General features: G+C 44.6%; 1 protein-coding gene across 8 annotated transcripts in view; it reads right to left on the minus strand.

Annotated features, from left to right (window-relative positions):
• The window catches only part of mecom (MDS1 and EVI1 complex locus), a 137,715-nt gene that overhangs the window by 10,589 nt on the left and 104,763 nt on the right, over positions 1–22,363 (minus strand). Inside the window, exons 1-10 of one of the 8 annotated variants that reach the window (XM_053423477.1) lie at positions 18,223–18,815; positions 16,468–16,602; positions 9,573–9,675; positions 9,364–9,477; positions 8,678–8,789; positions 8,387–8,534; positions 8,067–8,247; positions 3,829–5,221; positions 3,532–3,622; positions 2,212–2,238 (exon numbers count right to left, since the gene is read on the minus strand). In XM_053423477.1, coding sequence (XP_053279452.1) covers positions 2,212–2,238; positions 3,532–3,622; positions 3,829–5,221; positions 8,067–8,247; positions 8,387–8,534; positions 8,678–8,789; positions 9,364–9,477; positions 9,573–9,621 — 2,115 coding nt within the window. In that variant the 5' untranslated portion in view covers positions 9,622–9,675; positions 16,468–16,602; positions 18,223–18,815. Of the gene's footprint in view, positions 1–2,211; positions 2,239–3,531; positions 3,623–3,828; positions 5,222–8,066; positions 8,248–8,386; positions 8,535–8,677; positions 8,790–9,363; positions 9,478–9,572; positions 9,676–16,467; positions 16,603–18,222; positions 18,816–22,363 lie in introns of those variants that run through there. The other 7 variants (XM_053423476.1, XM_053423475.1, XM_053423471.1 and 4 more) reach the window with 7 other exon arrangements.

Consider the following 22,363-nt stretch of genomic DNA (forward strand, 5'->3'; position numbering starts at 1 on the left):
GAACTGCTTTCATATTTCTTTTGAATGTGCTCTGTGTATTTCATTGGGCTCTTTTTCAGGCACCGGAGTGAATGTTTAGTTTGTCTGCCTTAGTCAATGAGAAGCCATAACTCTGGGGAACATTAAGGCCCCTAAAGCTGTCGACAGTATCGAGCCCGTCTGATAAGACACTTTTTTAGAGCTCAGACGACTCCGTTCCCTCCACTGGGGGATTTCTGATCCCAGCTCAGCCCACTCGTGCCACTGCACTCTATTAAGAGTTAAACTCACACCTCTGGTCAACATTTACCTCTGTATCATTTACATTTACAGATACTCTTATGCCTCTATGTAGTGGAATGTCAGTGTATCCTATGTTTTGTCCTTTTCTTTTGCCGTGACTTTTAAATTATGTTGTATTATTTCATCTCATGTTTTATCATTTTGTATTATAGAATTTGCTGTCTGTGATTTGAACAAAATTATATTTATCTGCTTCTTGTCTTTGATATTTGTGTTCATGCTTTTAATTTGTCCTCTTTATGGATGTTTTAAAAGGTACAGTATAAATAGAGTTATTATTATTATTACTGTTATTTAACATGGTAATAGGGTTTTGGCAAATACCTCCACCAAGGATGTTATTTTTTAAGTCTGGGTTTGTTTCTTTCTTAGCAAAAACCACTAAAACCAATTTCCAAGAAGAGGTATCAGGCAAAAACATTACATTTTGGTGCAGATCTGTATCAGGGGTCGGATCCAGATTTTTTTCAAGTAAGACTGGGTGTTTAGAAAAATTACCGTTGATTATTTCAGCGAATGATTCATGGATCTTGAAAATCAGACATGATATGTATATGTGTATGCAATTTTGTGCATAATTAAAATGTGGATCTAGTGAATTTAAATGTGGTTCATAAAGGGGTTGTTGGCCAGAGGTATGTGGCCTTCTAGTTGTTTTTATTATATTCTTAATTTTAGGTGAAGAACAAGGATTTGTACATGATAAAATATGTTGTGATATATTAATATTTTTCCTGTTTGAAAATATTTTTGAACCCACTGCCGTATTGTCAGAAATTGTTTACGGAAACCAAATAATGCTTTTAACTTTTTCTGCAATGTTTTATTATACGGCACCATTTTTCCAAAAACGATCCAAAGTATTTGGGAAGTTTCTCTAAACCCCTCAAAGGCTGTGTTTGATGTGGAGCGGCAAATGGTTCACGTGTCCAATCCCACGGATTAGCTGTATTAGTGATTGAAAGTAAAGTAACAGTCTGCCACAGATCACGCTTCAGAAAGAGCCCCTCTGCCACTGCTGGGGTTTTATGGATGGTGAGTCAGTGTCATTAGGCCACTGTCTGACGAAGCCATGTGTGTGAAATGTTGGAATTAAACGACAGGAGGATAAACAGCTGCACATTTAGCTCTAAAGTGATTTTTCAAAGGTTTCGTACATCCCCCCCAACCCCCACTACTTTGTAAAAAAGGACCCCCCCATACACACACACACACACACACACACACACAGACACACACATCCATATACACAGACCCCCCCCCCCCCCCCCAGGCAGTGTGTGAGCCTCTGTGAACTTGCTTGTTGCTGTAGCGTCGCTCTGGGACCAGCAGTTGATTGGCTATCTTCAGATGTCAGTGATGCTGTGAGGGCCTTAATTAGCGAGATGCATTCTCAGCTCTCAATTGTTGATGTTAATCGGGAACCAGATGTTTGGAGGGAGGAACCAGCTCCCCCCTCCCCCCCCCGACACAAATGTGTCCCACAGAGACTGTTACCCTTGCACTGATGTAAAGCAGCCCCCCTGAACACCACCCTCCACCTCACCCCACCACTCATCCACTCATCCAGCCCATGCCCATATGCGAGAGCCCACTAGTGCCCAAATAAGCAAACACATATTCAGACGAGTTGAATGGAAATCCCCGCTTCGACCCTTTCATGTGAATCAGACAGCGGATACATCTAGATGTAGATGTGAGATGTAAACAGATCAGAAAGCAACGCACAAATACTTGGGAAAATTTCCTAAAAGTGACACAGAAACAGACACAAGTCTAGCCAGTGCGTGGTGGTGATTGGCTGAAGCCATGCAATGCTGGGTGATGTCAGTTGTAAACTGTTATGCAGCCCATGCATTAATTAGGGGATGGGGTCTGTTGGCAGAGACACAGACACATAGCATTACTGTACGTTACGGAGGAACTTACCCAAGTTCTCTGATCTGGCAAACGGAACTGAAGGAGGCGGAACAGAAGGAAGAGAGACAACAGTCAGAACCAGGAAGTGGCGCATGAATCAACAGGTTTTGATTGGACACATGTGGGCATAGAGGGGATGATGGATCTTATAGTCAAAATCTGTAAAGTTATGACGCTGGAATTTAAGGAGGCTTTAACAGTTCCCAACACTTCCTGGTGTTCAATAAGCTCATTATAGCCAGCTACAAATACAATTCCAGTATGTAATCTAAGCCAGAACTGGTTAGCAGTAAAATTCCCTGCCAGGAAATAAAAAAGCTGAATCACCAAAGGTTGAAAAAAGCTAGCTTTGCAACCTCTTTTATTTGATATATGGCTCAAAAGTGAGTCAGGTGACTGAAAACAAACCCCCTCAAAAGTATACAGAAGGGCCCCACGCCTGGTCTGGTTTAGGCCTTTTACCCAGGTCTGGTGTTACTGGGAATGATTTGTGTGTCCAGACATCATAAAGTCATAAAGATGGCTTAAGCACTCTGTTAGTGTTTCTACTGATAGGACACCTCATTAAGGCGTGTTGGACGGCCATGTGGCTGCTGCAGCCTGGGCCCATGCAGCAGTCTGGACAGGGGACATAAATCAGACAAATGAAACAGCCTGTAAAAACCAGACCTGAAACGTCCAGAAAGAGGAAAAAAAAATCATACGCCTGAGAAAGTGGTGTTTTCACTTTCCGATGGACCGTTCTCACCCGCAGGGGAAGATTGAACAAATGAATGTCAACGCAACATGTCATGGACACACGTATCCACATGCACGCACGCACGCACATATACATATATATATATATATATATTTATGGAGTCGCGCACTGGAAACCCTGGCACAGAGAACCCAGGGGCAGAAATCATTGCTTTAAGAGCATATCGTTTTTCATATTGTAATCAAAGACACGTTACGGGAAGACGTGTCACAGGGTGCCCTTTCTTTCTGCCACATCTGTTTCAGATAGCCAACAATGGGCTTAGCAGGCAGTAGCTTGGATACGGCTGGAGCCACATACTAATACTCATTAATCCAGTTTGGTCAGTCTGGGACGACCATAAAACCCACAGCATGATAATATATATTGACTGATTTACTGTCAGGCTGTTGTTACATCTGCAGCTATAGAAAGCTAACAGTCATAACAGGGATGTCGCCAAGGTAAGATGACACAAATCATCAATTTACAGCCACTGTGAACTCAAATGGGCACGACTTACCAAGAAATACCCATTGAAATAAAGATCTGTTGCTGTCGGTTTAATCAAAGTTACAATCGGAACGTACCTGTGGATGGAAGAGGAAGCCGGGTGCTGGCCGCATGTACTTGTCTTTCAGATTCTCAAACGGATCGCTCATTCTCCTCTTCTCAACCCTGCTAATAGTAGACTTCTATCAGTTCTTATCACAAGCACAGCAGCAAGTACACAATATACACTTACATTCAGTACTACAAAATATTACAGTTGGCAATTATATGATAGCAAATGATAGCATTTTAAGTATGTAATCTTTTTTTCATAACGCAATGTGTAACGGTGGTTTGTTGTGGAGTTCACATTAAGCTACTGGGAATAACAATACCTGTAGATGGGGTCCATGAAGAATGGGGTGGGCCTGGCATGCTGTAAGGAGGTGTCTGCCTTCGGGATCTCCGCCGCTCCCTTTTCTTCTTCATAACCGAGGTTCTTCTTTGTCTCCTGCTCTCTTGGAGTCCGTCCGCGGCCCCTGCTCCCCAGACTCAGGTCCAGTGGCTGATCCTGACCACGAGGGTTGGAGGCCTCCGGTTTGGAGGGAGCGACTGGAGCTGGCTTTTCCTCCTTTCTCTTGGTAGTAAGGTCAAATGGCGACTCGGATGAAGATTTGCTCTGGGCCTTCTTGCCATCATCTCCCGGAGACTGGGGCTCGACCTTTAGACCTGGAGGTCTGACATCCCTGTCTGGGAAAGAGTAAACTGGAGGGGAGAAAGCTGGGAAGAAAGGCATAGGGAACATGGAGGGGTAGGGCAGAGGCCCAACCTTCTTGTCCTGCAGGCCAACCAGTCCTGTGGAGCCAAAGTACTTCTCAGCAATTGAGGCAATGGCCTTAATAGAGTCATTCACAGCCCCAGTTACAGCTGTGTGCTCGTCCAGCGAGGGTGGGATGAGGGAAGGGCCTGCAAAGTCTTTGGCAGCACTGCTGCCTGTCAGGCTGGGGCTCTGGGGGCCTCCCTCACTGGCCTTCCTCTTGGGGCCTTTTCCATTTTCTCGAGCAGCCCCCCTCTCCCTCTCACTGTCCATGTCACTCTCCAGCTCGGAGCCTGATGTGCTCTCCAGATCACTTCCGCTGGGCGTGCTGACATCGTCCAGGTCGCTGCTCTCGGACTGGTCACTCTGTTTGATTCGCTGCTTTGTGGAGGATGAGCTCTGGGTATGGAGCTCTGAGGCGGTCATCTGACTGCCAGGTGAACCTCCATCCTTACGGAGAGCTTTGAGGAGCTCTCGGGACTCCTGACAGCTAGGGCTCGGAGGCAGCAGTGGACTCTTACTTAGCTCTAAACCAGGCCCGACAATAGATGCATGTGTTGGTTGCCTGATAGAAGAGGTGGTGGCAGGGATGAGCTGTGGCCGGTGGTAGAGTCCAGAGGGGAAGAGACCGGGGAAGCTAAAAGGAAATGCCGGGGCAGCAGGGAAGGTAAGACCTCCATGGTGACGACTGGCCCCGAAGTAATCAGCCAATCCAGCAACGCCGTGGCCCATCGCCAGGGCTGATTTGTCCAAGCCAGGGGCGCCAGGGAGGGACATACCCTGGGCAAACAATCCCCCTGCAGTGAAATGGTTCTTTCCTTCACAGAAGCGCCGGTGCTTGTTGAGGGAGGATGTGGTGCTGAACATCTGCCCACAGTCCTTGCACTTGATTTGTGTGCGACAGTCCGCATGCATGCGCTTGTGGCGGCACAGGTTAGAGAACTGGGTGTAGGACTTGTGGCATACCTCGCCTGCAGGGACACAGAGACAGACACGGAACGTATTGGTATGCAACAAAAAACAGACACAAAAACACAATAACATCACATGATATGACATCTCTTGCTAACATGATTCAGTCTGGTTGAAGCTGAGGCAGAGGAAATAGAGTCTGAATGATATTCCTGTGTTCCCATCAATACTCTGACAATGGATTTCCAGCACAATAAGGTGGAGAGGTGTGTCCAGATCCTGGCATTGTAAGTGAATCTGTTTGGTTGATGGTATGAGTCAGTTGCTGCCACTCATCACCTGCACATCAAACTGAATTCCCAGGCATCTCCAGGCCCATTGTCCTCCCAGGGACGCTCCCAGGGAGTCCGTAAACAATCACACACATAAGCAGGCACATTCACAAAATATTCACATAACACAGAGAAACTGAATCACACACACAGGCATGCAGACAAACAGATACACACACACTCACACACATTCTCTGCCGCATGAAGTACAATGGCTCTATTTTAAGTTTGTGAAGGAAGCGGAGTTGAATGAATCCTATCCTGCAGTCCGGTTCCCAGGGACAGGTCTCACGTCCTCTACTGCCCCTCTTCCCTCTTCCCCCTCCGGGCCACTCCTGTCACCCCCTCAGTCCCCTCACTTTGTCCCCATAGCCAGGTCCCTGTCGTCCTGAGCTAAGTGACCTTCCCACAGTCCACCCCTGTAACCGGCACTATGTCAGTCTGACCCTGGAAGACGTACAGTGACAATACCCGGCCTCAAATTATCTGTCGCCATTATTAATCTGTCAAAATGATCAACAACCAAATGAGGATTTGTTTGAATTTACAAAGAGGGGTGATAGCGAAGCAATGGTATCTGCACCAGTATTGTTTTCACAGGCCCTTTCCTATTGCTTCTCTTGTAAAAGCCAAGCATATAGTTAAGAAAAAAGGCAACAGGTCTTTGTTTGGCCCCCTTCTATAATATAGGATATATTACAGATCAGAAACTCTACATGAGACAAATCAAATAGACGTAAACCTACTATTTCATAAAGCAGCGAGAAGCCGCTCCCGATGATTGATTTTGCTTCACAATGTTATTAGATCTTCAATATGAGGATAAGGAAGTGGTTAGGCTCACACTGTGATTACACTTCTGCATACTTTGGATGCCGTCCAATCTCAAGGTGCACAAGAGGCAATTTAAGGAGATCGACAGGAAGAGCAGGAAAAAATTATCGTGGAAACAGATTTACATAAAACACCCCAGAGGAAAGCTAAACAGGATAGTTCGGGCCAGGAGTAAATGTCATCTTATTTCTTTTCTTTTTTGGTGAATTCTTTTGATTTTCTTCTCAGGAAGTATCTGTCTTGCAGCAATTTTTGTATCAAAGCAATTTTGAAAAACTGTATCACAGTTTCGCAACACAAATAAAGATTCTAACGGACTACAAATAATTATTAAAAGTGTGTGTTGCAGGGTGTAGCTGTTCTCTCTCTCTCTCTCTCTCTCTCTCTCTCTCTCTCTCTCTCTCTCTCTCTCTCTCTCTCTCTCTCTCTCTCTCTCTGTGTGTGTGTATGTGTGTGATTTTGTATTAGAACAGCCAAATGGGAAGGGGAAAAACTGGCCCTGCACCATAAATCATGTTCTTGTGACATTTACAGACCAACAACGCAACTGCATGACACACTGAGTGTGAGACCTGACTCACGGCACATGTGCATTCATCAGCTGTTAATAAACTGTAAAAGAATAGTATAAACACTTTCCTGGGAGTTGAGCGGGGGCTAAGTAGCGGCTAGCTGAGTGTCTGAATTAATAACCCAGCAGGAGCTCCTCTATTATGGGGAAAGGTCGGAGATACACGCACACACACACACACACACACACAAATTAAACACACCGTGAACACGAACATGCAAACAGAATGATGCATGCATACAGTGTTATACTGTCTCAAAACATACATACACACATTCAAGCCCTTAAAGAGCACTCGCACAAACAAACAACTCAGAAACACACATGGTTTCTCCCAGGCCGCCGGCATGTCGTAGTCGCTATTTTTTTACACAGCACATTAGCTGTTTTCGAACCTGCATATTTTCTGCTGATTACAGCAAATGGACTCCTATTCAGAGGGAGCACAGGGAAGAGGGCCGTACATGTGGTTGCTATTTGTGAGGAATGGTGGATGTGGCGGAACGGGAGAGGAGAGTCAGAGGTCTGCAGTGGAGATGCAGTCACTACGACCTATGCATACACATGTGTGTGTGTGTACGTGTGTGTTTGGAGAGTGCGTGTTTTTAGTGTGTGAGCTTGCATGTGTGTGTGTGCTAGTGTGTAGTGTCTGGGAAGGAGAGAACGAAAGGGGCAAAGGGTGAAGGTCATAATGCTTTAGGGGAAGGAGATGAGATCGGTGGTCTGAGGTGTTGAAAGTGTGAAAGGTCAAAATGTGTTTGGGTCTTGCAGGAGTTAGCTGAGGATTATGTGTGTGTGTGTGTGTGTGGGTGTAGGTGTGTGTGTGTGTTAGCTGCAGCATTAACAGTCAGGCTGGGTCACTGTGAGGTTAAACCAAATGAGATTTGATTCAAATGTTTAAATGCTGCCATCCCCATAGCAGCAGTGTGTGAGAGTGCTGTTGCAGATGTAACTGGGTGACTCTTGACTTTAAAGAAATGGGGCTGCCACTCTGAACACAGCTACTCTACATCGACCACGTGTAATCCCTGCAGAGCATCACATGACCAACACGTCAGCTGAGGAAGGACAGACAATATAGTGTTGCAGAAACATTGTGTTCTATTAAAGGCAAGTCACAAGCAGTCATTGTTATTATTATTGTTATAACGTACTGAGGAGACTTACATAGGTAGGGTCTTAGTGACTTACACATGAAGGGCTTGACACTGCTGTGGATGTGCTTATGCTGCTTGAGGCCAGAAGACGTAGCGAACGTCTTGCCACAGTCAGAGCAGGCGTGGGCCCGAGCCCCGACGTGCTGCGAGCGGATGTGCCTCTGCAGGTTACTGGGGTCTGTGAACACCTGCTGAGGGAAGGAACCACACAGACATCGGGCGGAGTTATTATCTGCTTCTTAAAGAAACGATTCACACCTACTGTGCAAACAAAGCAGACCTGTAGACAAACACACAAGAACATAGCCCCATCAAAAGTCATCACTTTACCTTTGAGCAGTTTTCACATTCGTAGTGCTTGCCACTGTCATGTGACATCTGATGTCGGATCAGGTTTGATTTCCAGTTGAAGGCCTTGGGGCACTGGTCACACTTGTACTCCCTCTCCTCAGAGTGGGACAGAATGTGGCCCTCAAGGCTGCAAGGGACAGAGAATAAACAACATAGAGGATCCATCAGTGCATGGAGAAGTTTCTTTACTACCAGCTCTCTGCATGCATCTGGCATTAATATTTCTCTGGCGATAAATAAACTATTGGAGCGTGTCAGCTGCTCACTCACCTCTGAGCATCAGGGAAGACCTGGTCACACTCCTTACACTCGTGCAGACCGTTGGACAGGTGGAGCGGTCGCAGGTCTTCAGGTTCCTCTGCATTCACGTCACTGTCCCCTCCTAGATTCATCATAAAAAAATTAATTCAAGCAGGACCACTCTTTAAACGTATATATACCCTATACAGCAGAAGAAATCTTGATCTTGCTTCGGTTTAAGCTTATGTATCAGATATAATTCTAATTTCCTGCAGCCTGCAGGTGGTGCAAGTTAACTTAAAAGTGTAAAAAATATAAGAATGAGTGGTTTGGGTGCATGTTTGCTTTCTTTAATAATTGTCTATATCATTACATAGATGATATGGGGAAATATGATTCACACTCATTCTGTGTTGGTGACTCATACAGCAATAACGTGCAGGGTTTTACATCACTGCATTACCTGTGTTGCACAGTGGTCTTAATGGTTTCAATGGAATTATCTACCAATATTTAGTTTTTTAACGTTTTTCACAAGTTTTCTTTCACTCTATACTTGAAGTGTATTACTGTGATTTCTTTTTCAGCGGCTTACATAATTAGTGTCATGTTCTCCCAGCCCGATTCTAAACATCCTTCTTGTCACTCTTCACTATACCCACTGTTTACAATGACATGAAAATAGCCCCTCTATTCAAACACATAAGAAGTCAAACCTGGGTTAAGGAAGGAGGAGGGGGGCATCCCACACGGCTGCTTCTGGTGGTCCAGCAGCTGGTTGCGGGACTCGAAGAGCTGGTCACAGTCCTCACAGCGGTACTGCCTCTCCTCTGCAAGGTGACAGGGAGGGGGGAACAAATAGCTCTGTAATGAAGTATGTGTTTCTTTAGATTTGAACAGAAAAGTGTATTTGTGTGATGCGTACCGTGAATATCAGGAGCCATGATATCACATGGATACTCTTCAGCCTTCATGAAAAGTAGCAGCTCCTCACCGGGGAATATCTCTCTGGTGACTTTGTAGAAGATCTGCAACACACACACACACACATACACGGATTATGATTTAATATTAAAGGTCAAACATTTTAAAATGTGCAGAATTTTACATTTTGCCATTTGCCTATGATGTTGTAGGTTTTTTCCCGACTTTTTCAATGTGGGCTTAGCAATCAAATCTTTAAATGAGCAGAGGTCACTTTTGGTAGCTCTTGGTACCATTTAAATATACACACACACATGCAAATTGACTATACAGTTGTGTCGGGTGTGATTGTTATACTTGCACCACTACAACTACACACACACACACACACACACACACGCGCACAGAAAACATACACATGAAAATCCCCACGCTCATTAACTTGCAATTAATCATCATGTAAAACATCCATCTACACGGAAACAAAGTGGAAGCGCGAACAGCCATACTGCAGAATAAATATACCTTCTTATAAATAGAATACAAACACACACACACACATACACAAGCACACCCACACACACACGCTAACTGGACTCTCCCATAATGCATGGAGTTGTCAGGAAGCCGCCAAGAAATATGTGGAGAGCGAGAATGGTGATAAACTGGAAAAATAAACAAGCTGTTGAAAAAAAGGCACTGTGTGTTAAGTGAGTATTTCAATGATGGATGAAACTCACAGTGAGATCATTTTAAGAACTAACATCACTTCTATGTGCTCATTAAATACAGCACAACTCACTGGTATGGCTCCTACTTTTAAAAATCTAAATTTCTACATAAAAAGCCAGATTAGAAAACCAGAATAGATTTCACGTCATCGACAAATCATACAGATCATGGAATCCCGCTGCTGTTAAATATTTGGGTGCATGCAGAGAGAGTCAGTCATTTTGAAGAATCTGCTGAAAGACCCTGGGATTGCGGAGCTTCCCATGGACACACAATAGCCTTTCTCTGTGAAACAATCATACGTGGCGTTATTTTTGGCATGCTTTTGGAAGTTTAACATATTAGTTTCCTCTGCCACATAGACGTTACAATGATGACAGAGGAATTCATTAGAAATGCAATAGGAAGGGACCCCCCCGCACACACCCCCTGCCCTTCCTGGGGGCTTCTGGGAAGGCATGGGTCGCAGGTACACCGCTCGTTAAGGGAATTCCTGGCCGTAGCAGAGCCAGACCACTAGAGCCACTGCGGCTCCTCAGAGGGTTTTGATAAATATCTCGGTCACAATAAAAGATCGTGATGTATTCTGTCGACTATTCTATAAACGTCTCTGACATTGTTCTAGCTTCTGGCAAATGATATATTATATATCATTTTTTTGTGACTCGCTGAGGCACAGGAAGTTTCATAGACTTGAGGGTCACTGGGGTAAAGGGAGCAGAAGTCAACAGTGTGCGCAGAGTCTGGCCAAGGCAGATCGCTTGGATATGAATAACGGAGGATGAATGGATTGCACTGTAACTAATTTGATGGAAGCATAAACGTATCTAAACATGGAGAGACAGCTTGCATGTAAATTATTAACCCCTAATTGACTTAACCCCAAAAAATATTATTATTTTTAATCTGCCTATGGAGGTCTCTGTGGACCGACAGAAGGGTCGCAGTCCTTTAACTCTTCGCTGTTTTATTGTTCTGGTCAGACACAGAAGGGTTAATCGCATTATTATAAATATAAAGAGAACTGAGCAATGAGGTTCTTAACAGCAGCTTTAGTCACTGACATACCCAACTCCTGCGTCTTTCTCCACCACAGACACACAAATGAGCAAACATTCACGAAGCACACATATGCAAACAGACACATTCTCTTTCCTGTGTCTGTCACCTCTGTAAGGCCACACAAATATTGTGATTCAGAGACAATCAGGCAGCGGCTCAAACAGACACGAGGGTCTGCAGGGATCCCGCTCGGAGAGACTGATACCGAGGCCGGAGCAGGGAGGCTCTTTGGACAGCTACCAGGGCGTGGACTGAGGCCTCGGAACATAAAACTTAATGGACGCTGTCAAAACCACTTTGTTCATAAACACAAGAGCACGAGGTTCAAGGTGGAACGCAACCATGAGTCTATAATTTCTGTACGTTTCAGAAATAACATGGAGGGGTAATTAAGAAACATATGGCGATGTAGTGGAGAAATAGAGCATCAGCGAGAACCTGAGTTTGACCTTTGATTGCTCTCTTGAAGTGATCAATAAACATCTGTAGCCCTGTAGCTCTGTCTCTCTGTCTACATGAGGAGATGTATTTTTGGCATAGAGTTAGTGACTGACCAGAAACGGGAGGGTGATTATAAATATGACGGGAATTACCCAAAAAAAGATCTACCCCTTCCCATGAGGGGTCGCTATGGATAAACAGTGAAAACACACACACACAGATAAACAAACACGCAGCGAGTCATACTCTGCTTGATCATAAAGAGGTCCTCCTTAAAGCAGGTCACGGATATGCCAACAACAACTAAACACACTCACACACACACACACACACACACACACACAAACACACACACACACACACAGTGGCTTAAAATAGCAGGTTACTCCATATACCAGTCGTCTTGGTTCCAGCTGTGGATGGCAGCTGCCACAACGTAAAGGTCATTACTTATTCTCACTTCAACCAAAAGCAACATAGAAAATATTATTTCCCTTCATACAACTTCATGTTTTGACCACTTATCTCCTGCACTCACTCACTCGCTCACCCACACACACACACAGGCACACACTGTCAAAGGTTATAACCACGAGAGGATCAGAGGCCACAATCGTACTGCTTTGTTACCTTGACACCATTAGTCATTAGCAAAGTAAACACAGTCACATTTTCCCCCGGTCGCACCCTGTTGGCCGACTCCTCGCTCACACAGAGCTCATTGGACAGGTATGCCATTCACTGACGCTGCCCTGCCAAGATGAACCATTGAAACTGGGCACTGCCCTTGGAGCAAAAAACTTGATGTCTTGTAAAAGAATGTAAAGCTTAGCTTCACATTTCTAGCACAAAAAAGGCATTAGATACAACTATATGCTTCAAAAAGGCTCATACGAGTAATCCAATAACTCTGTTTGCGTGACTTTGCATGTCCACATGTGTTGTGACCTCCCTGCTGCTGACAGGGCCGTGCAACACGTACAGTGTGTTTGGCAGTCCCCGTCACTTGGCATCTACATGAATCCTCGATAGCAGTAAAGAAATCGGACGAATGCGTGAAGAAGCCGACGTGGTTCTGCTCACGCTGGACTGAGCTGTGGGAAAGTGACCTCTTGAAGAAGCAGAAACTTTTCTGGTATCTCATAAAAGGATGAATCATCAATGTTTACCGTTCCAAGCCAAAAATATGAAAATGTACTTTGTTGCAATCTATATACACAAGCCACCTCTCTTTTTTTAAACCATGAATTCCAGATTTTTTTTCTGAACCTGAATGAGCTCTGTGAGTCATGTTCACTTCACGCTTTCACCTTCAAGTGTGTTTACATAGCGAATGACCGTCAGCAGGGGGGGGGGGGGTGTTGCTAATTTGCCCCTCTGTCACTTCATTCCACTCAACAGTGAGTGAGAATCAATAGAGCGGATGAGATTAACGCTCATATCCCTCTGCACTGTCCTATGAGAGGCTCTTCAGGGCCTCGTTGGATGATGGTAATTACACTTTTAATCCATTTTTCTTTCAACTGAATCGGTACAGTCCACAGCGCAGTAAAGGCTTTTTAAACCACTAATTGCTCTAATTATCTTAACGACAAAAGCACAGGGGATCGGGGGGATCTATGTAAAGTAATGCTCAGGCTGTAGTGTTTCTAATCACATGAGAATATCAGGAGAGGGGGAGCTCTGTGTCGAAGCAGCAGGTTGAAGGCCACAGATGAAAGATTGAACTGTTACAAATGAACTTGTCCAGGTTTCCTTGTTATTTCCTGCATTTTTGAGAAATGTAAGTTTCTAATTAAAACCCAAACATGCAAAATATTCCATTCTCTTCAGAGAGCTGCTTTCTATTTGTAAAAGGAGGAATTAAACCGGATTTGTAGCACGTTGAATTAACTACAGATTTCACTAACTGCAGCACCTGCCATCTCCTTCCTCTCCAGTCTTTCCTGTTTCTGTCCACTCTGCAATGTCCAATATATAAAGCAATAAAATAGAAAAGGCATTAAACTCAAGCCAACCAATTTAAATGCACTTAAATATACTGTATTTACAGGGAAAGTCGGCCTCAAAGAGCAACAAATATAATCTATTATTTTTTCAATATTTCTGCAGGTGGTTTCAAAACATAGATCTTTTATAGTGTGCTACGCAAAGTCTTATCCCCAACATTTCCTCCAGTCAAGACAAAACAGGCCTTTTTTCTTCCCTCTCCCCTCACTCATTCATTCCTCTCCCCCCTCACCTAACAGAGATTGCTCATAAAGTTTTATGATAAACAGAACTGGGTCAGAAATAAGAGGACAGAGGCCAGTTTTACTCCTTCACACTGGCAGGCCTAAAATTGGTGCTTGAGAGGAACGAGGACTAAATAATGACCAGCATACCTGGAAATTGCGGCCGTCGTGCGACGACCCTCTCGTAATAAATCACACAACAAATCATCTCGGCCGGATGACACTATGCGAGGACATTTAGAATTGGTTCTGAGGGAAGATTTAGCAGATCGCGTGAGGTTGCTCCGTCAGGCCTCTCAGTGGAAATCTGGTGACGGTGCAAGGACGTGTGGCCAGTGTGTAATGTGTGGTTGAGACTCAGAATTTCTCTGTGGCAGTAAAAACCTGTTGGAATCAGGTACTGTGTGTTTAAACATTTCCAGCTCGCAATGAGAAACACGGGGAGTCATCTGAGCCACAGTGGACAAAACACACAGTCCTACAGCATGTACACACACACACACACACACGTTTGTACTTCCATCTTAGGGAGCACACTTATTGACATGATACATTACCTAACCTCTTACCCTAATCTTCCAAACCATCCAAACTAAATGCACACACACACAAACACACACACACACACACACACACACAAACACACACACACACACACACACACACACACACACACACACACACACACACACACACACACAAGAGTTCACACATGCATACATGTAGAAACATAGGCACTTACAGGTGTGTACACACACTTCAAATACATAATGAAACACTTCCCAAACTAACAAGTCCGAGCACATAAACATGTACACAGGCACACAGGCACACACACATACACACACACACACACACACGCACACACACACACACACACACACACACACACACACGCACACACACACACACACACACACACACACACACACACGCACACACAGACGCCCTGCAAACTGACAGCAGGTTTACAGGACCACCCCCACTTGGCCTATTCATGTTGCACCTACAGACAGCCATTGTGAGACGCTACAGTGTGTTTTCAAAAACACCAATGTCGGCCCGGAAGGCTTAAAGACACCACATTGTGCCGTGTTGTGACAGTGTGTAATACTTAACAATCACCTCATCATAGCCATGTCCGTGACCTGTCTGAGCCTTACACGGGCACCCGAGCAGAACCGCAGTGTTGACAGCGAGTCACACCTCGAGGAGAGGGCAGCTCGGGGGAAAGCTCCCCCTGCCTGATTGTCTCTCTTTTTAAAACGAGAGTGGGTAAGTACTTCTGGGAAGCATCTTTTCTTCTTCCCTCCCATTGTGGGCTGTGTGCTCTCGTCAGGGCTTTGCAGAGAGCACAGGGAAGGTGAGAGGAACAGAGACGTGTGAAGGAAGATTTGTTCACTTTTAGTTGCTGGGTAAAAAGTATTTCATGACCAATGAAACCAAAATCATCATCTGGGAAATATCCAATCTACCCTGTGCCTTGTAGCCTGCTCACTTATATGCTGTGTACTTATATGTAGCTTGTGTACTTATATGTTTACACTGGGTTGTGTGGCAGAATTGACAATGAAGTTGACTTTTGAGGTGTAATTACATTTTCAAAAGGCCACCATTGTATTTTGATTATTGTTATAAACCTGTACTTTGTTCTGGTTATACTTCACCGGGTGACACTCAAGCAGACCACCGGTGAGAAGTGACGACAGACACGCAAACCCAGATTATGGTTCTTCATTCGGGTCAAGCTACGCGTTTGCTCGAACACACGTGTCAAATAAAGTTTAGCCACTGTTGGCGCTGGGATTACTGGGGCGCGCGGGGCCCACACGTGCGCTCTGCACACACCTCCCCTGCACGGCCAGGTGAGCAGCAGCGAAAGGCGCCGCGACATTCCTGGCATATCTGAGAGTTTATATCGCAAGCGGTGTACTGGGGAAGTGTTGTGGAGCGATCCTCCTCTGATCCAGCCCTGTGGTCCTTGCACGGCAGAAGCCAGCGCACAATTACAGAAGGAAAACACGCGCACAGATAGTGAGGAGTCTCTGGTGGTGCAGCGCGGAGAGAGAGAGCTGTGTGTGTGTGTGTGTGTGTGTGTGTGTGTGTGAAGTGAAGGCCGGGTGGGCCAGCCGCTCATGGGACAATCTGATTCAGATCACAATAACACCTTTTAACACAGCCGCGCACAGACAGGGACAGCCGTCGGAAAATACAGGGAAGCCTTCTGGCACCGGAGCTGGGTTTGAATAGAAGCAGCGTGTGGCTTCAAAGATCTGACTGACTCCCTCGGACTCAGAGGAGGACACGGCACCATGAGGGACATCATGTCATGTCCACATGTTTGTCCTCAGATCATACTCGACTCGTGTGTGCTTGCTGGAGTTGTTGGTCTGCCAGGCGGCGCGCGCTGCAAGTGTCTCCACGTACCTGATCATCTATCTGGCACGCTGTCAGGTTGTGCTGCGTGGCCACTGGGGCGAACTGGATGTGTTTCAGCCAGCTCCCGATATCTGGCTTGCTGGCATCCACACAGAATTTCACATGGCCTGACCCATCCAAGATCTGCAGAGAGAGAGAGAGAGAGAGAGAGAGAGAGAGGGAGAGGGGGAGAGAGGGAGGAAGAGAGATGGAAGGAGGGAGGGAGAGAGAGATCAGACTTTGATCAGTATCAGTCAAGGTTACTGTGTCCAAACACTGACTAACCACATACCTCCCACTGAGAAATAAGACTCAAATGTTAGGAGTTGGTCTGTGGCATGCACCAACACACACACACACACACACACACACTTACACATACACACACAAACACACACACACACACACACACACACACACACACACACACACACACACACACACACACACACACAGGTTTGGGTAGAGGAAATGTAATTGCTGTATAATATAAAAAAGAATCATGTGTATTAGAGACTGTTGGAAAAAATGATCTACAGTATAGGCCTATATAGATATATGTATTTTGTATTATTATTAGTTTATAAAGGAAATGTACTGTAACTCTTAAAACCACAAATAATAAAATAAATGTAACAAAACAAAATAAAAAGTGCAATAAATATGTGTGCATCTTTTACTTAAAAAAAAGAAACACCTGAATAAACTTTCAATGAATTGTGTCATTTCCATTACAGCAATGAAACGATGTAAATTGTATTGTGTTTTTCATGATTCAGGGTGACAATAATAAATCAGCACCAAAACCAGAAGGTAAAACCCCTGTAAAGCAGATGTGTTTATATGTTTGGAAATAAATATATGGAATGCAACAAATAAAAGCTGATTTAAGTTCACTTCCAGCTCTGGTTAATAATTCTTCTATTATCATCCTAATAAACGAAAAAAATAAACCGAAAAAGTTAAGAAAATGGTGCAGCTAAATATTTTATATTTGCTTGTTTGAATTCGTTTTTGAAAATGCAGATTTAACGAATAAATTCTCAAAACTACTTATAATATCTGTTGTTATGGGCCTAAGGGATAATCAAATTAGAAGGATCTTAACAATAATAATAATACAACTACTACTCATACTAATTAAAATAAGAACAATAATAATAACAACAATACTAATACAATCAATATAACCAATGCTATAAATAATAACAATGACAATAACAATAAATCTCTTTTGCATTGCTTTGATCCAAAACACAATTGAAAAGACGTCAAGAGCAAAACAACAATAAACACAATGAAGTGAATTATTATGCAAATCGTGAGGTCGGTTGATTTTAGGAAATATTTACGCGACATTTCTCCGGATGGATCGTAAACAGCTTGACGTTATTTATTTTTTACATGTTCATATTCATCACACAGCGGCTGTAAACTTTACAGGGAAACAAATCAACTGCAGGAAACCGCGAGTGATAAGAAATAGACGCGAGACACAGCCGATCGTGTTAAGAAGGAGAAAACTGAATCACCACTGTGTCATCTATAACCTGGCACTGAGTAAATATTTGGGTTGTGGAAAGTCCTTTGTGCAGCGGAACACTGGATCTATACAATTTAACGAGCTGCAGGTCTTTTCACGAAATTAAGTTAAGTTTACAAACACATTGACACAGAACAGCCGCTTTACTTGTTTCGTTATTTGCTCTCGGTGCAAATCGCTTCATAAAACAAATGGTGCCTCTTCGTGTGGTTTCCTCTTACCGTTGAAACTCCTGCGCACCGGCGTGTCACACTTAAAAAACCTCCTGGGATGAGAAGCGCGTCGTTCACCGAGAGGAAAAGTGATTAAAAAAAACGCGGAGGATAAACAATAAAACTAGAAATCGTCTCTTCTCTGGCTCCTTCTCCGGGTTTTTTAAAAAGTGAAAAAAAAAAGGAACCAGCGTGTGGCTGTGTGTTTTTGTTTCGGTGTCTCTTCGCGTCTCCACTCCGCGGGACGAGTCGACTCTTCGCCGGTGCGCGCACGCTTCACCGTCCCTCGGACACCGCGCCGTGCGTAAAAGTAGATCCCCCCTCTCTCTCTCTCGCTCTCTCGCTCTCTCTCTCTCAGGCACTCTCTCTCGCTGTATTGTCTCTGAGACACCGCAGACTCGGCAGATCTCCCTCCCTCACTGTCACGCAGACATCCGCGGGGTCGCAACTAAAATCCCCTCCGGTGCATCGACACCCAGCTCCCAACTTTTCACTGTGGCTGCGCCTCGCTCTGCTCGTCCGCTCCTCTCTTGTCACCCCTCCTGTCCTGACGCACCCAGGTGTCCTCTGGTAGCCATTCAACTTTTCTCTTCCTCTCTTCCTCCCCCCCACCCCCCCTCCTCGGATGATAGCCGACAGATTCGGTGGGGGAGGACAGGGAGGGAGGGGAGGGGGGGAGATTTCAAGTATCGCCCCCCACTCTACTTTGCGCGTCCCGGACAGATTGTGCGATGTTTCTCTGTCACGTTTTGACTCGGTATAAATAAATAATAATATAATAATAATAATAAAAATAATAATTATAGTGATAATAATAATAATAATAGTAAGGGACGTTCGTCGCTCCTGCAGCCCGGGGAGAGGCGACTCCGAGGAGCACCGGGGACCGTCCTTTGCTCCCCTGTCCTCCCCCCGGGTCGGAGTGGACTCCTCTCCGCAGTAAATTTTAAATTGACAGGGGTCCGGGGTTGGCGAGGGTGAGCGGGGTCAGGCAGAGGTCGGGATGGGGCTTCTGAAGGGATGAGCCGCGCACACACACTCACACACTCACACACGCACAAAGACAGGCGGCACGTTTTAATGAACCGACACAGGCATCAAAGGCAAACCGTTATCCACGTGTTCCCCAAACTTTTTACACAACTTGCCGGCACAGGTTCATGGACCGTTTAATGACATTATTAACCCCAACATCCCAAGTGAAAAAAATTAAAAACCTTTTTCTAGTATTTATTATCAGGATCCAGTGATGCGCAGCTGAGATGCATTTTAGGAACAGAATAAGACGATAAAATAAACCTAAAAATAATAATAGAAAATTCTCCGTAGATTCTCTAACTGTGTTTGTGTCATGTAACAACTGCACTTGGGAGTTTCCCGCAGACCTCGAGGAAACTCCACCAGGACCATTTAGGAGTCCCTTAGCCACATTTTTGGAAACACTGACCTAATCACCTGCTTATCTCTGACGCGCACAACAAATGCTGCAGGTTGTTAAATAGTTAAATGATACTCGTGTACCCCCCCCCCCCCCCCCCCCACGCACACACACACATCCTCCCCCAAATAAACAATGGGCGAACTATGTTTATTTTTTTCAAATGATGGTAAAAATTTATTATAAATGAAAAAAAAGGAAATGTTGAATTTATTGGTGTTTGCATCAGTCTTGATTTTTTTTTTTTTTTTACTTTCCTCTCAGCTCCGGCCCGTGAGCGTGCACCTGCAGCGGCCCAAAGAAAAGCAGAATCTGGTCCATTTTAAATTCCATTTGTAGGCTCAAAGCTGAGCCTGAAACTGTGAAGAAACACGGATTAAATTCTGGGTATTCCGGGACGAAGGATAAGAAAGAAACGTGCTGGTCGTCAGCGCGCAGAAGGACTTTATTATGGCAGCTCATAAAGCCACAGAGAGGGGACAGGACTTTGGCTGATGGGAGCAGATGATGATGGATAACGCGCCTCGCTCATGTGACATTGACCTTCCATCCCAGATAATGCCCATTGTTTAAGGTAAAAATCGCGGCGCAAATGTGCAGGAAGGACAGGGGGGGGGGGATCACGTGTAAATATGGTAGGGACCCCCGTCCACCGATTCCCATCGTCTCGCTCAGCTTCTTGAGAACCGAGGAGGGACCCCGGTCCGCCCCGGTCATTGATTTCCTGCCTCCCCTCGACTTGTCCATTGTTGGAAGCCTTTTTAATTTAGCCATAAATTGGGAAAGCTCAAGTCGAATGAGCTGTTCTATTTTCTTCCTGTCAGGATGAGGGATTTGTTTTATGATGCATTGTGTATTAAATACAAGTAATCTGGGAAAGTGATTGCTCCATGGCTTCTCTGGCCCTGATAGAGAGAGAAGGAGAGAGGAGAGAGGGGTTCGAGCTCTTTTTCTTGCTTTCTTTTTTCCCCTCTCTCTTCTAAATACGGAGAAAATGTCTGAAAAAAGAGGATAAGTACGCGGGGGTCTTGTGGCTTCACGTGGGGGTAAATTGGGGGTAACTGTGGCGGGACCCCCTGAGCCTGCACGGCCCACTTATATGAAGACATGCTTGCAGTTATTTCCCCCTGCCAGGAGATGGCGGGCTCAACTGAATGAATGAAACTTTTTTTAAACTATATAATTTGAATTCATAGTTGAACATTTAAGTTGACAAATACCACAGTTTATCAGGACTATTCGACTGCTTTTGCTTTTGACATGAAGTGAACTCCTCTAAACAGAACCTGTGCATTTCAGGAAAACTTGGTGCGTCTAAGAAATAAAGGTTGATTATTAAATATGTCTATTTATGACAATAATGGTCATAGGTTTCAGATTTAAGAAAATTGGCATTTTTTTTCAGCTTTCTGACTTACAATATTGGGATGGGGGGGGGGGGTGGTTCTGTAATTTGTCTGTGAATTGCAACACCAAACATCCACATTAATGTGTCAGGTTTGCTGGACGATGCTATGAAGGATTCAGCTGCAGGGAGGGGGGGGGGGGCTTTGAATATATAATCATCTGAGGTGAGCGGCTATAAAAGCTGGATGGAGGGGAATTTAAAACACTTTGTTCATTTGTTAATAAATGAGTGTTGTTCGAGGAGGCATAGCTCTTTTTATTATTATTATTTATTCCAGCAATCTGCCATAAACACTGTTCTGATGTTGTGAGATGAAACAGATCTATTTAATGTGAATTATACCACGCCTTTATCATAATGATTTTGACATGCTGCTGGAGAGAGAGAAAAGCTGTTTATCAACAAATTACAAAGACAAACACATGCAGGCTGCAGGGTATGTTGGTTCCGACTGTATCATATACCACACAGCATTTCATACTTATTTAAGTGGCTCTTAAAACGTACAGCATCCAGATAATGTTTAGTGCCGAGGCTTTAAAGTGCTGTGAAATTTTTTTAAAAGGAGGTTCAATTGCTTATAATAGGCCCGTGGCTTATTTTGCTTGCAGGCTTTCTTGTTTGTTTTTAGGAGATCAGTCACACAAACACACACACACACACATACAAACACACACACAAAACGATTCATACACAAATATTTTTTTATGATCGATAGCATCTCATTTGTTCTAAGGTTCAGCTTTGAATAACTTAGCAGCAATATTTCTGGTACAAAAAATAAGATTTTCTTCAGCACCATGCATGTAATGTCAGATGGGCCCATGCATGCTGGAGAAGGAGAAGAAAAAGAAGAAGAAGGAGAGAGGGGGGGAGGGGGGGATCCCCGAGTGGGCTGCAAGCTGACTCCATCCAGGCATCGAGCTGCTGCAGAGCCGTGTGCCCGCTGCAGAGCTCTGAGAGGGGGCCACATGGAAACACAGCGCGCAGGCCTGTGTGCTGGTGCATTCCAGCACATCCTCCAGGAGAGCGGAAAGAAAAAGAGAAAAAAGCATCCCCCAAAAAAAAGAGAGGAGAGAAAGAAAAATATCGCAGCCAAATCCACAAGAAATAGTTCCACCATTCACGGCCGAGACCTCCGCTTGACACCGTCGCAAAGCTGCATTAAGTCTCCATCATGCCTCTGTATACATGCGCCCCCCTTGCTGCATGCACATTTCATTTTTTCTGCTTTAAATGTGGGCCGATTCAATCAAGTGGTAAAAAGCTCATTTGCAGCTCAAACAGAACAGTTAACCTACAGT

This window comes from Pleuronectes platessa, chromosome 5 (genome assembly GCF_947347685.1).
Source record: "Pleuronectes platessa chromosome 5, fPlePla1.1, whole genome shotgun sequence".
Lineage (NCBI taxonomy): Eukaryota > Metazoa > Chordata > Actinopteri > Pleuronectiformes > Pleuronectidae > Pleuronectes > Pleuronectes platessa.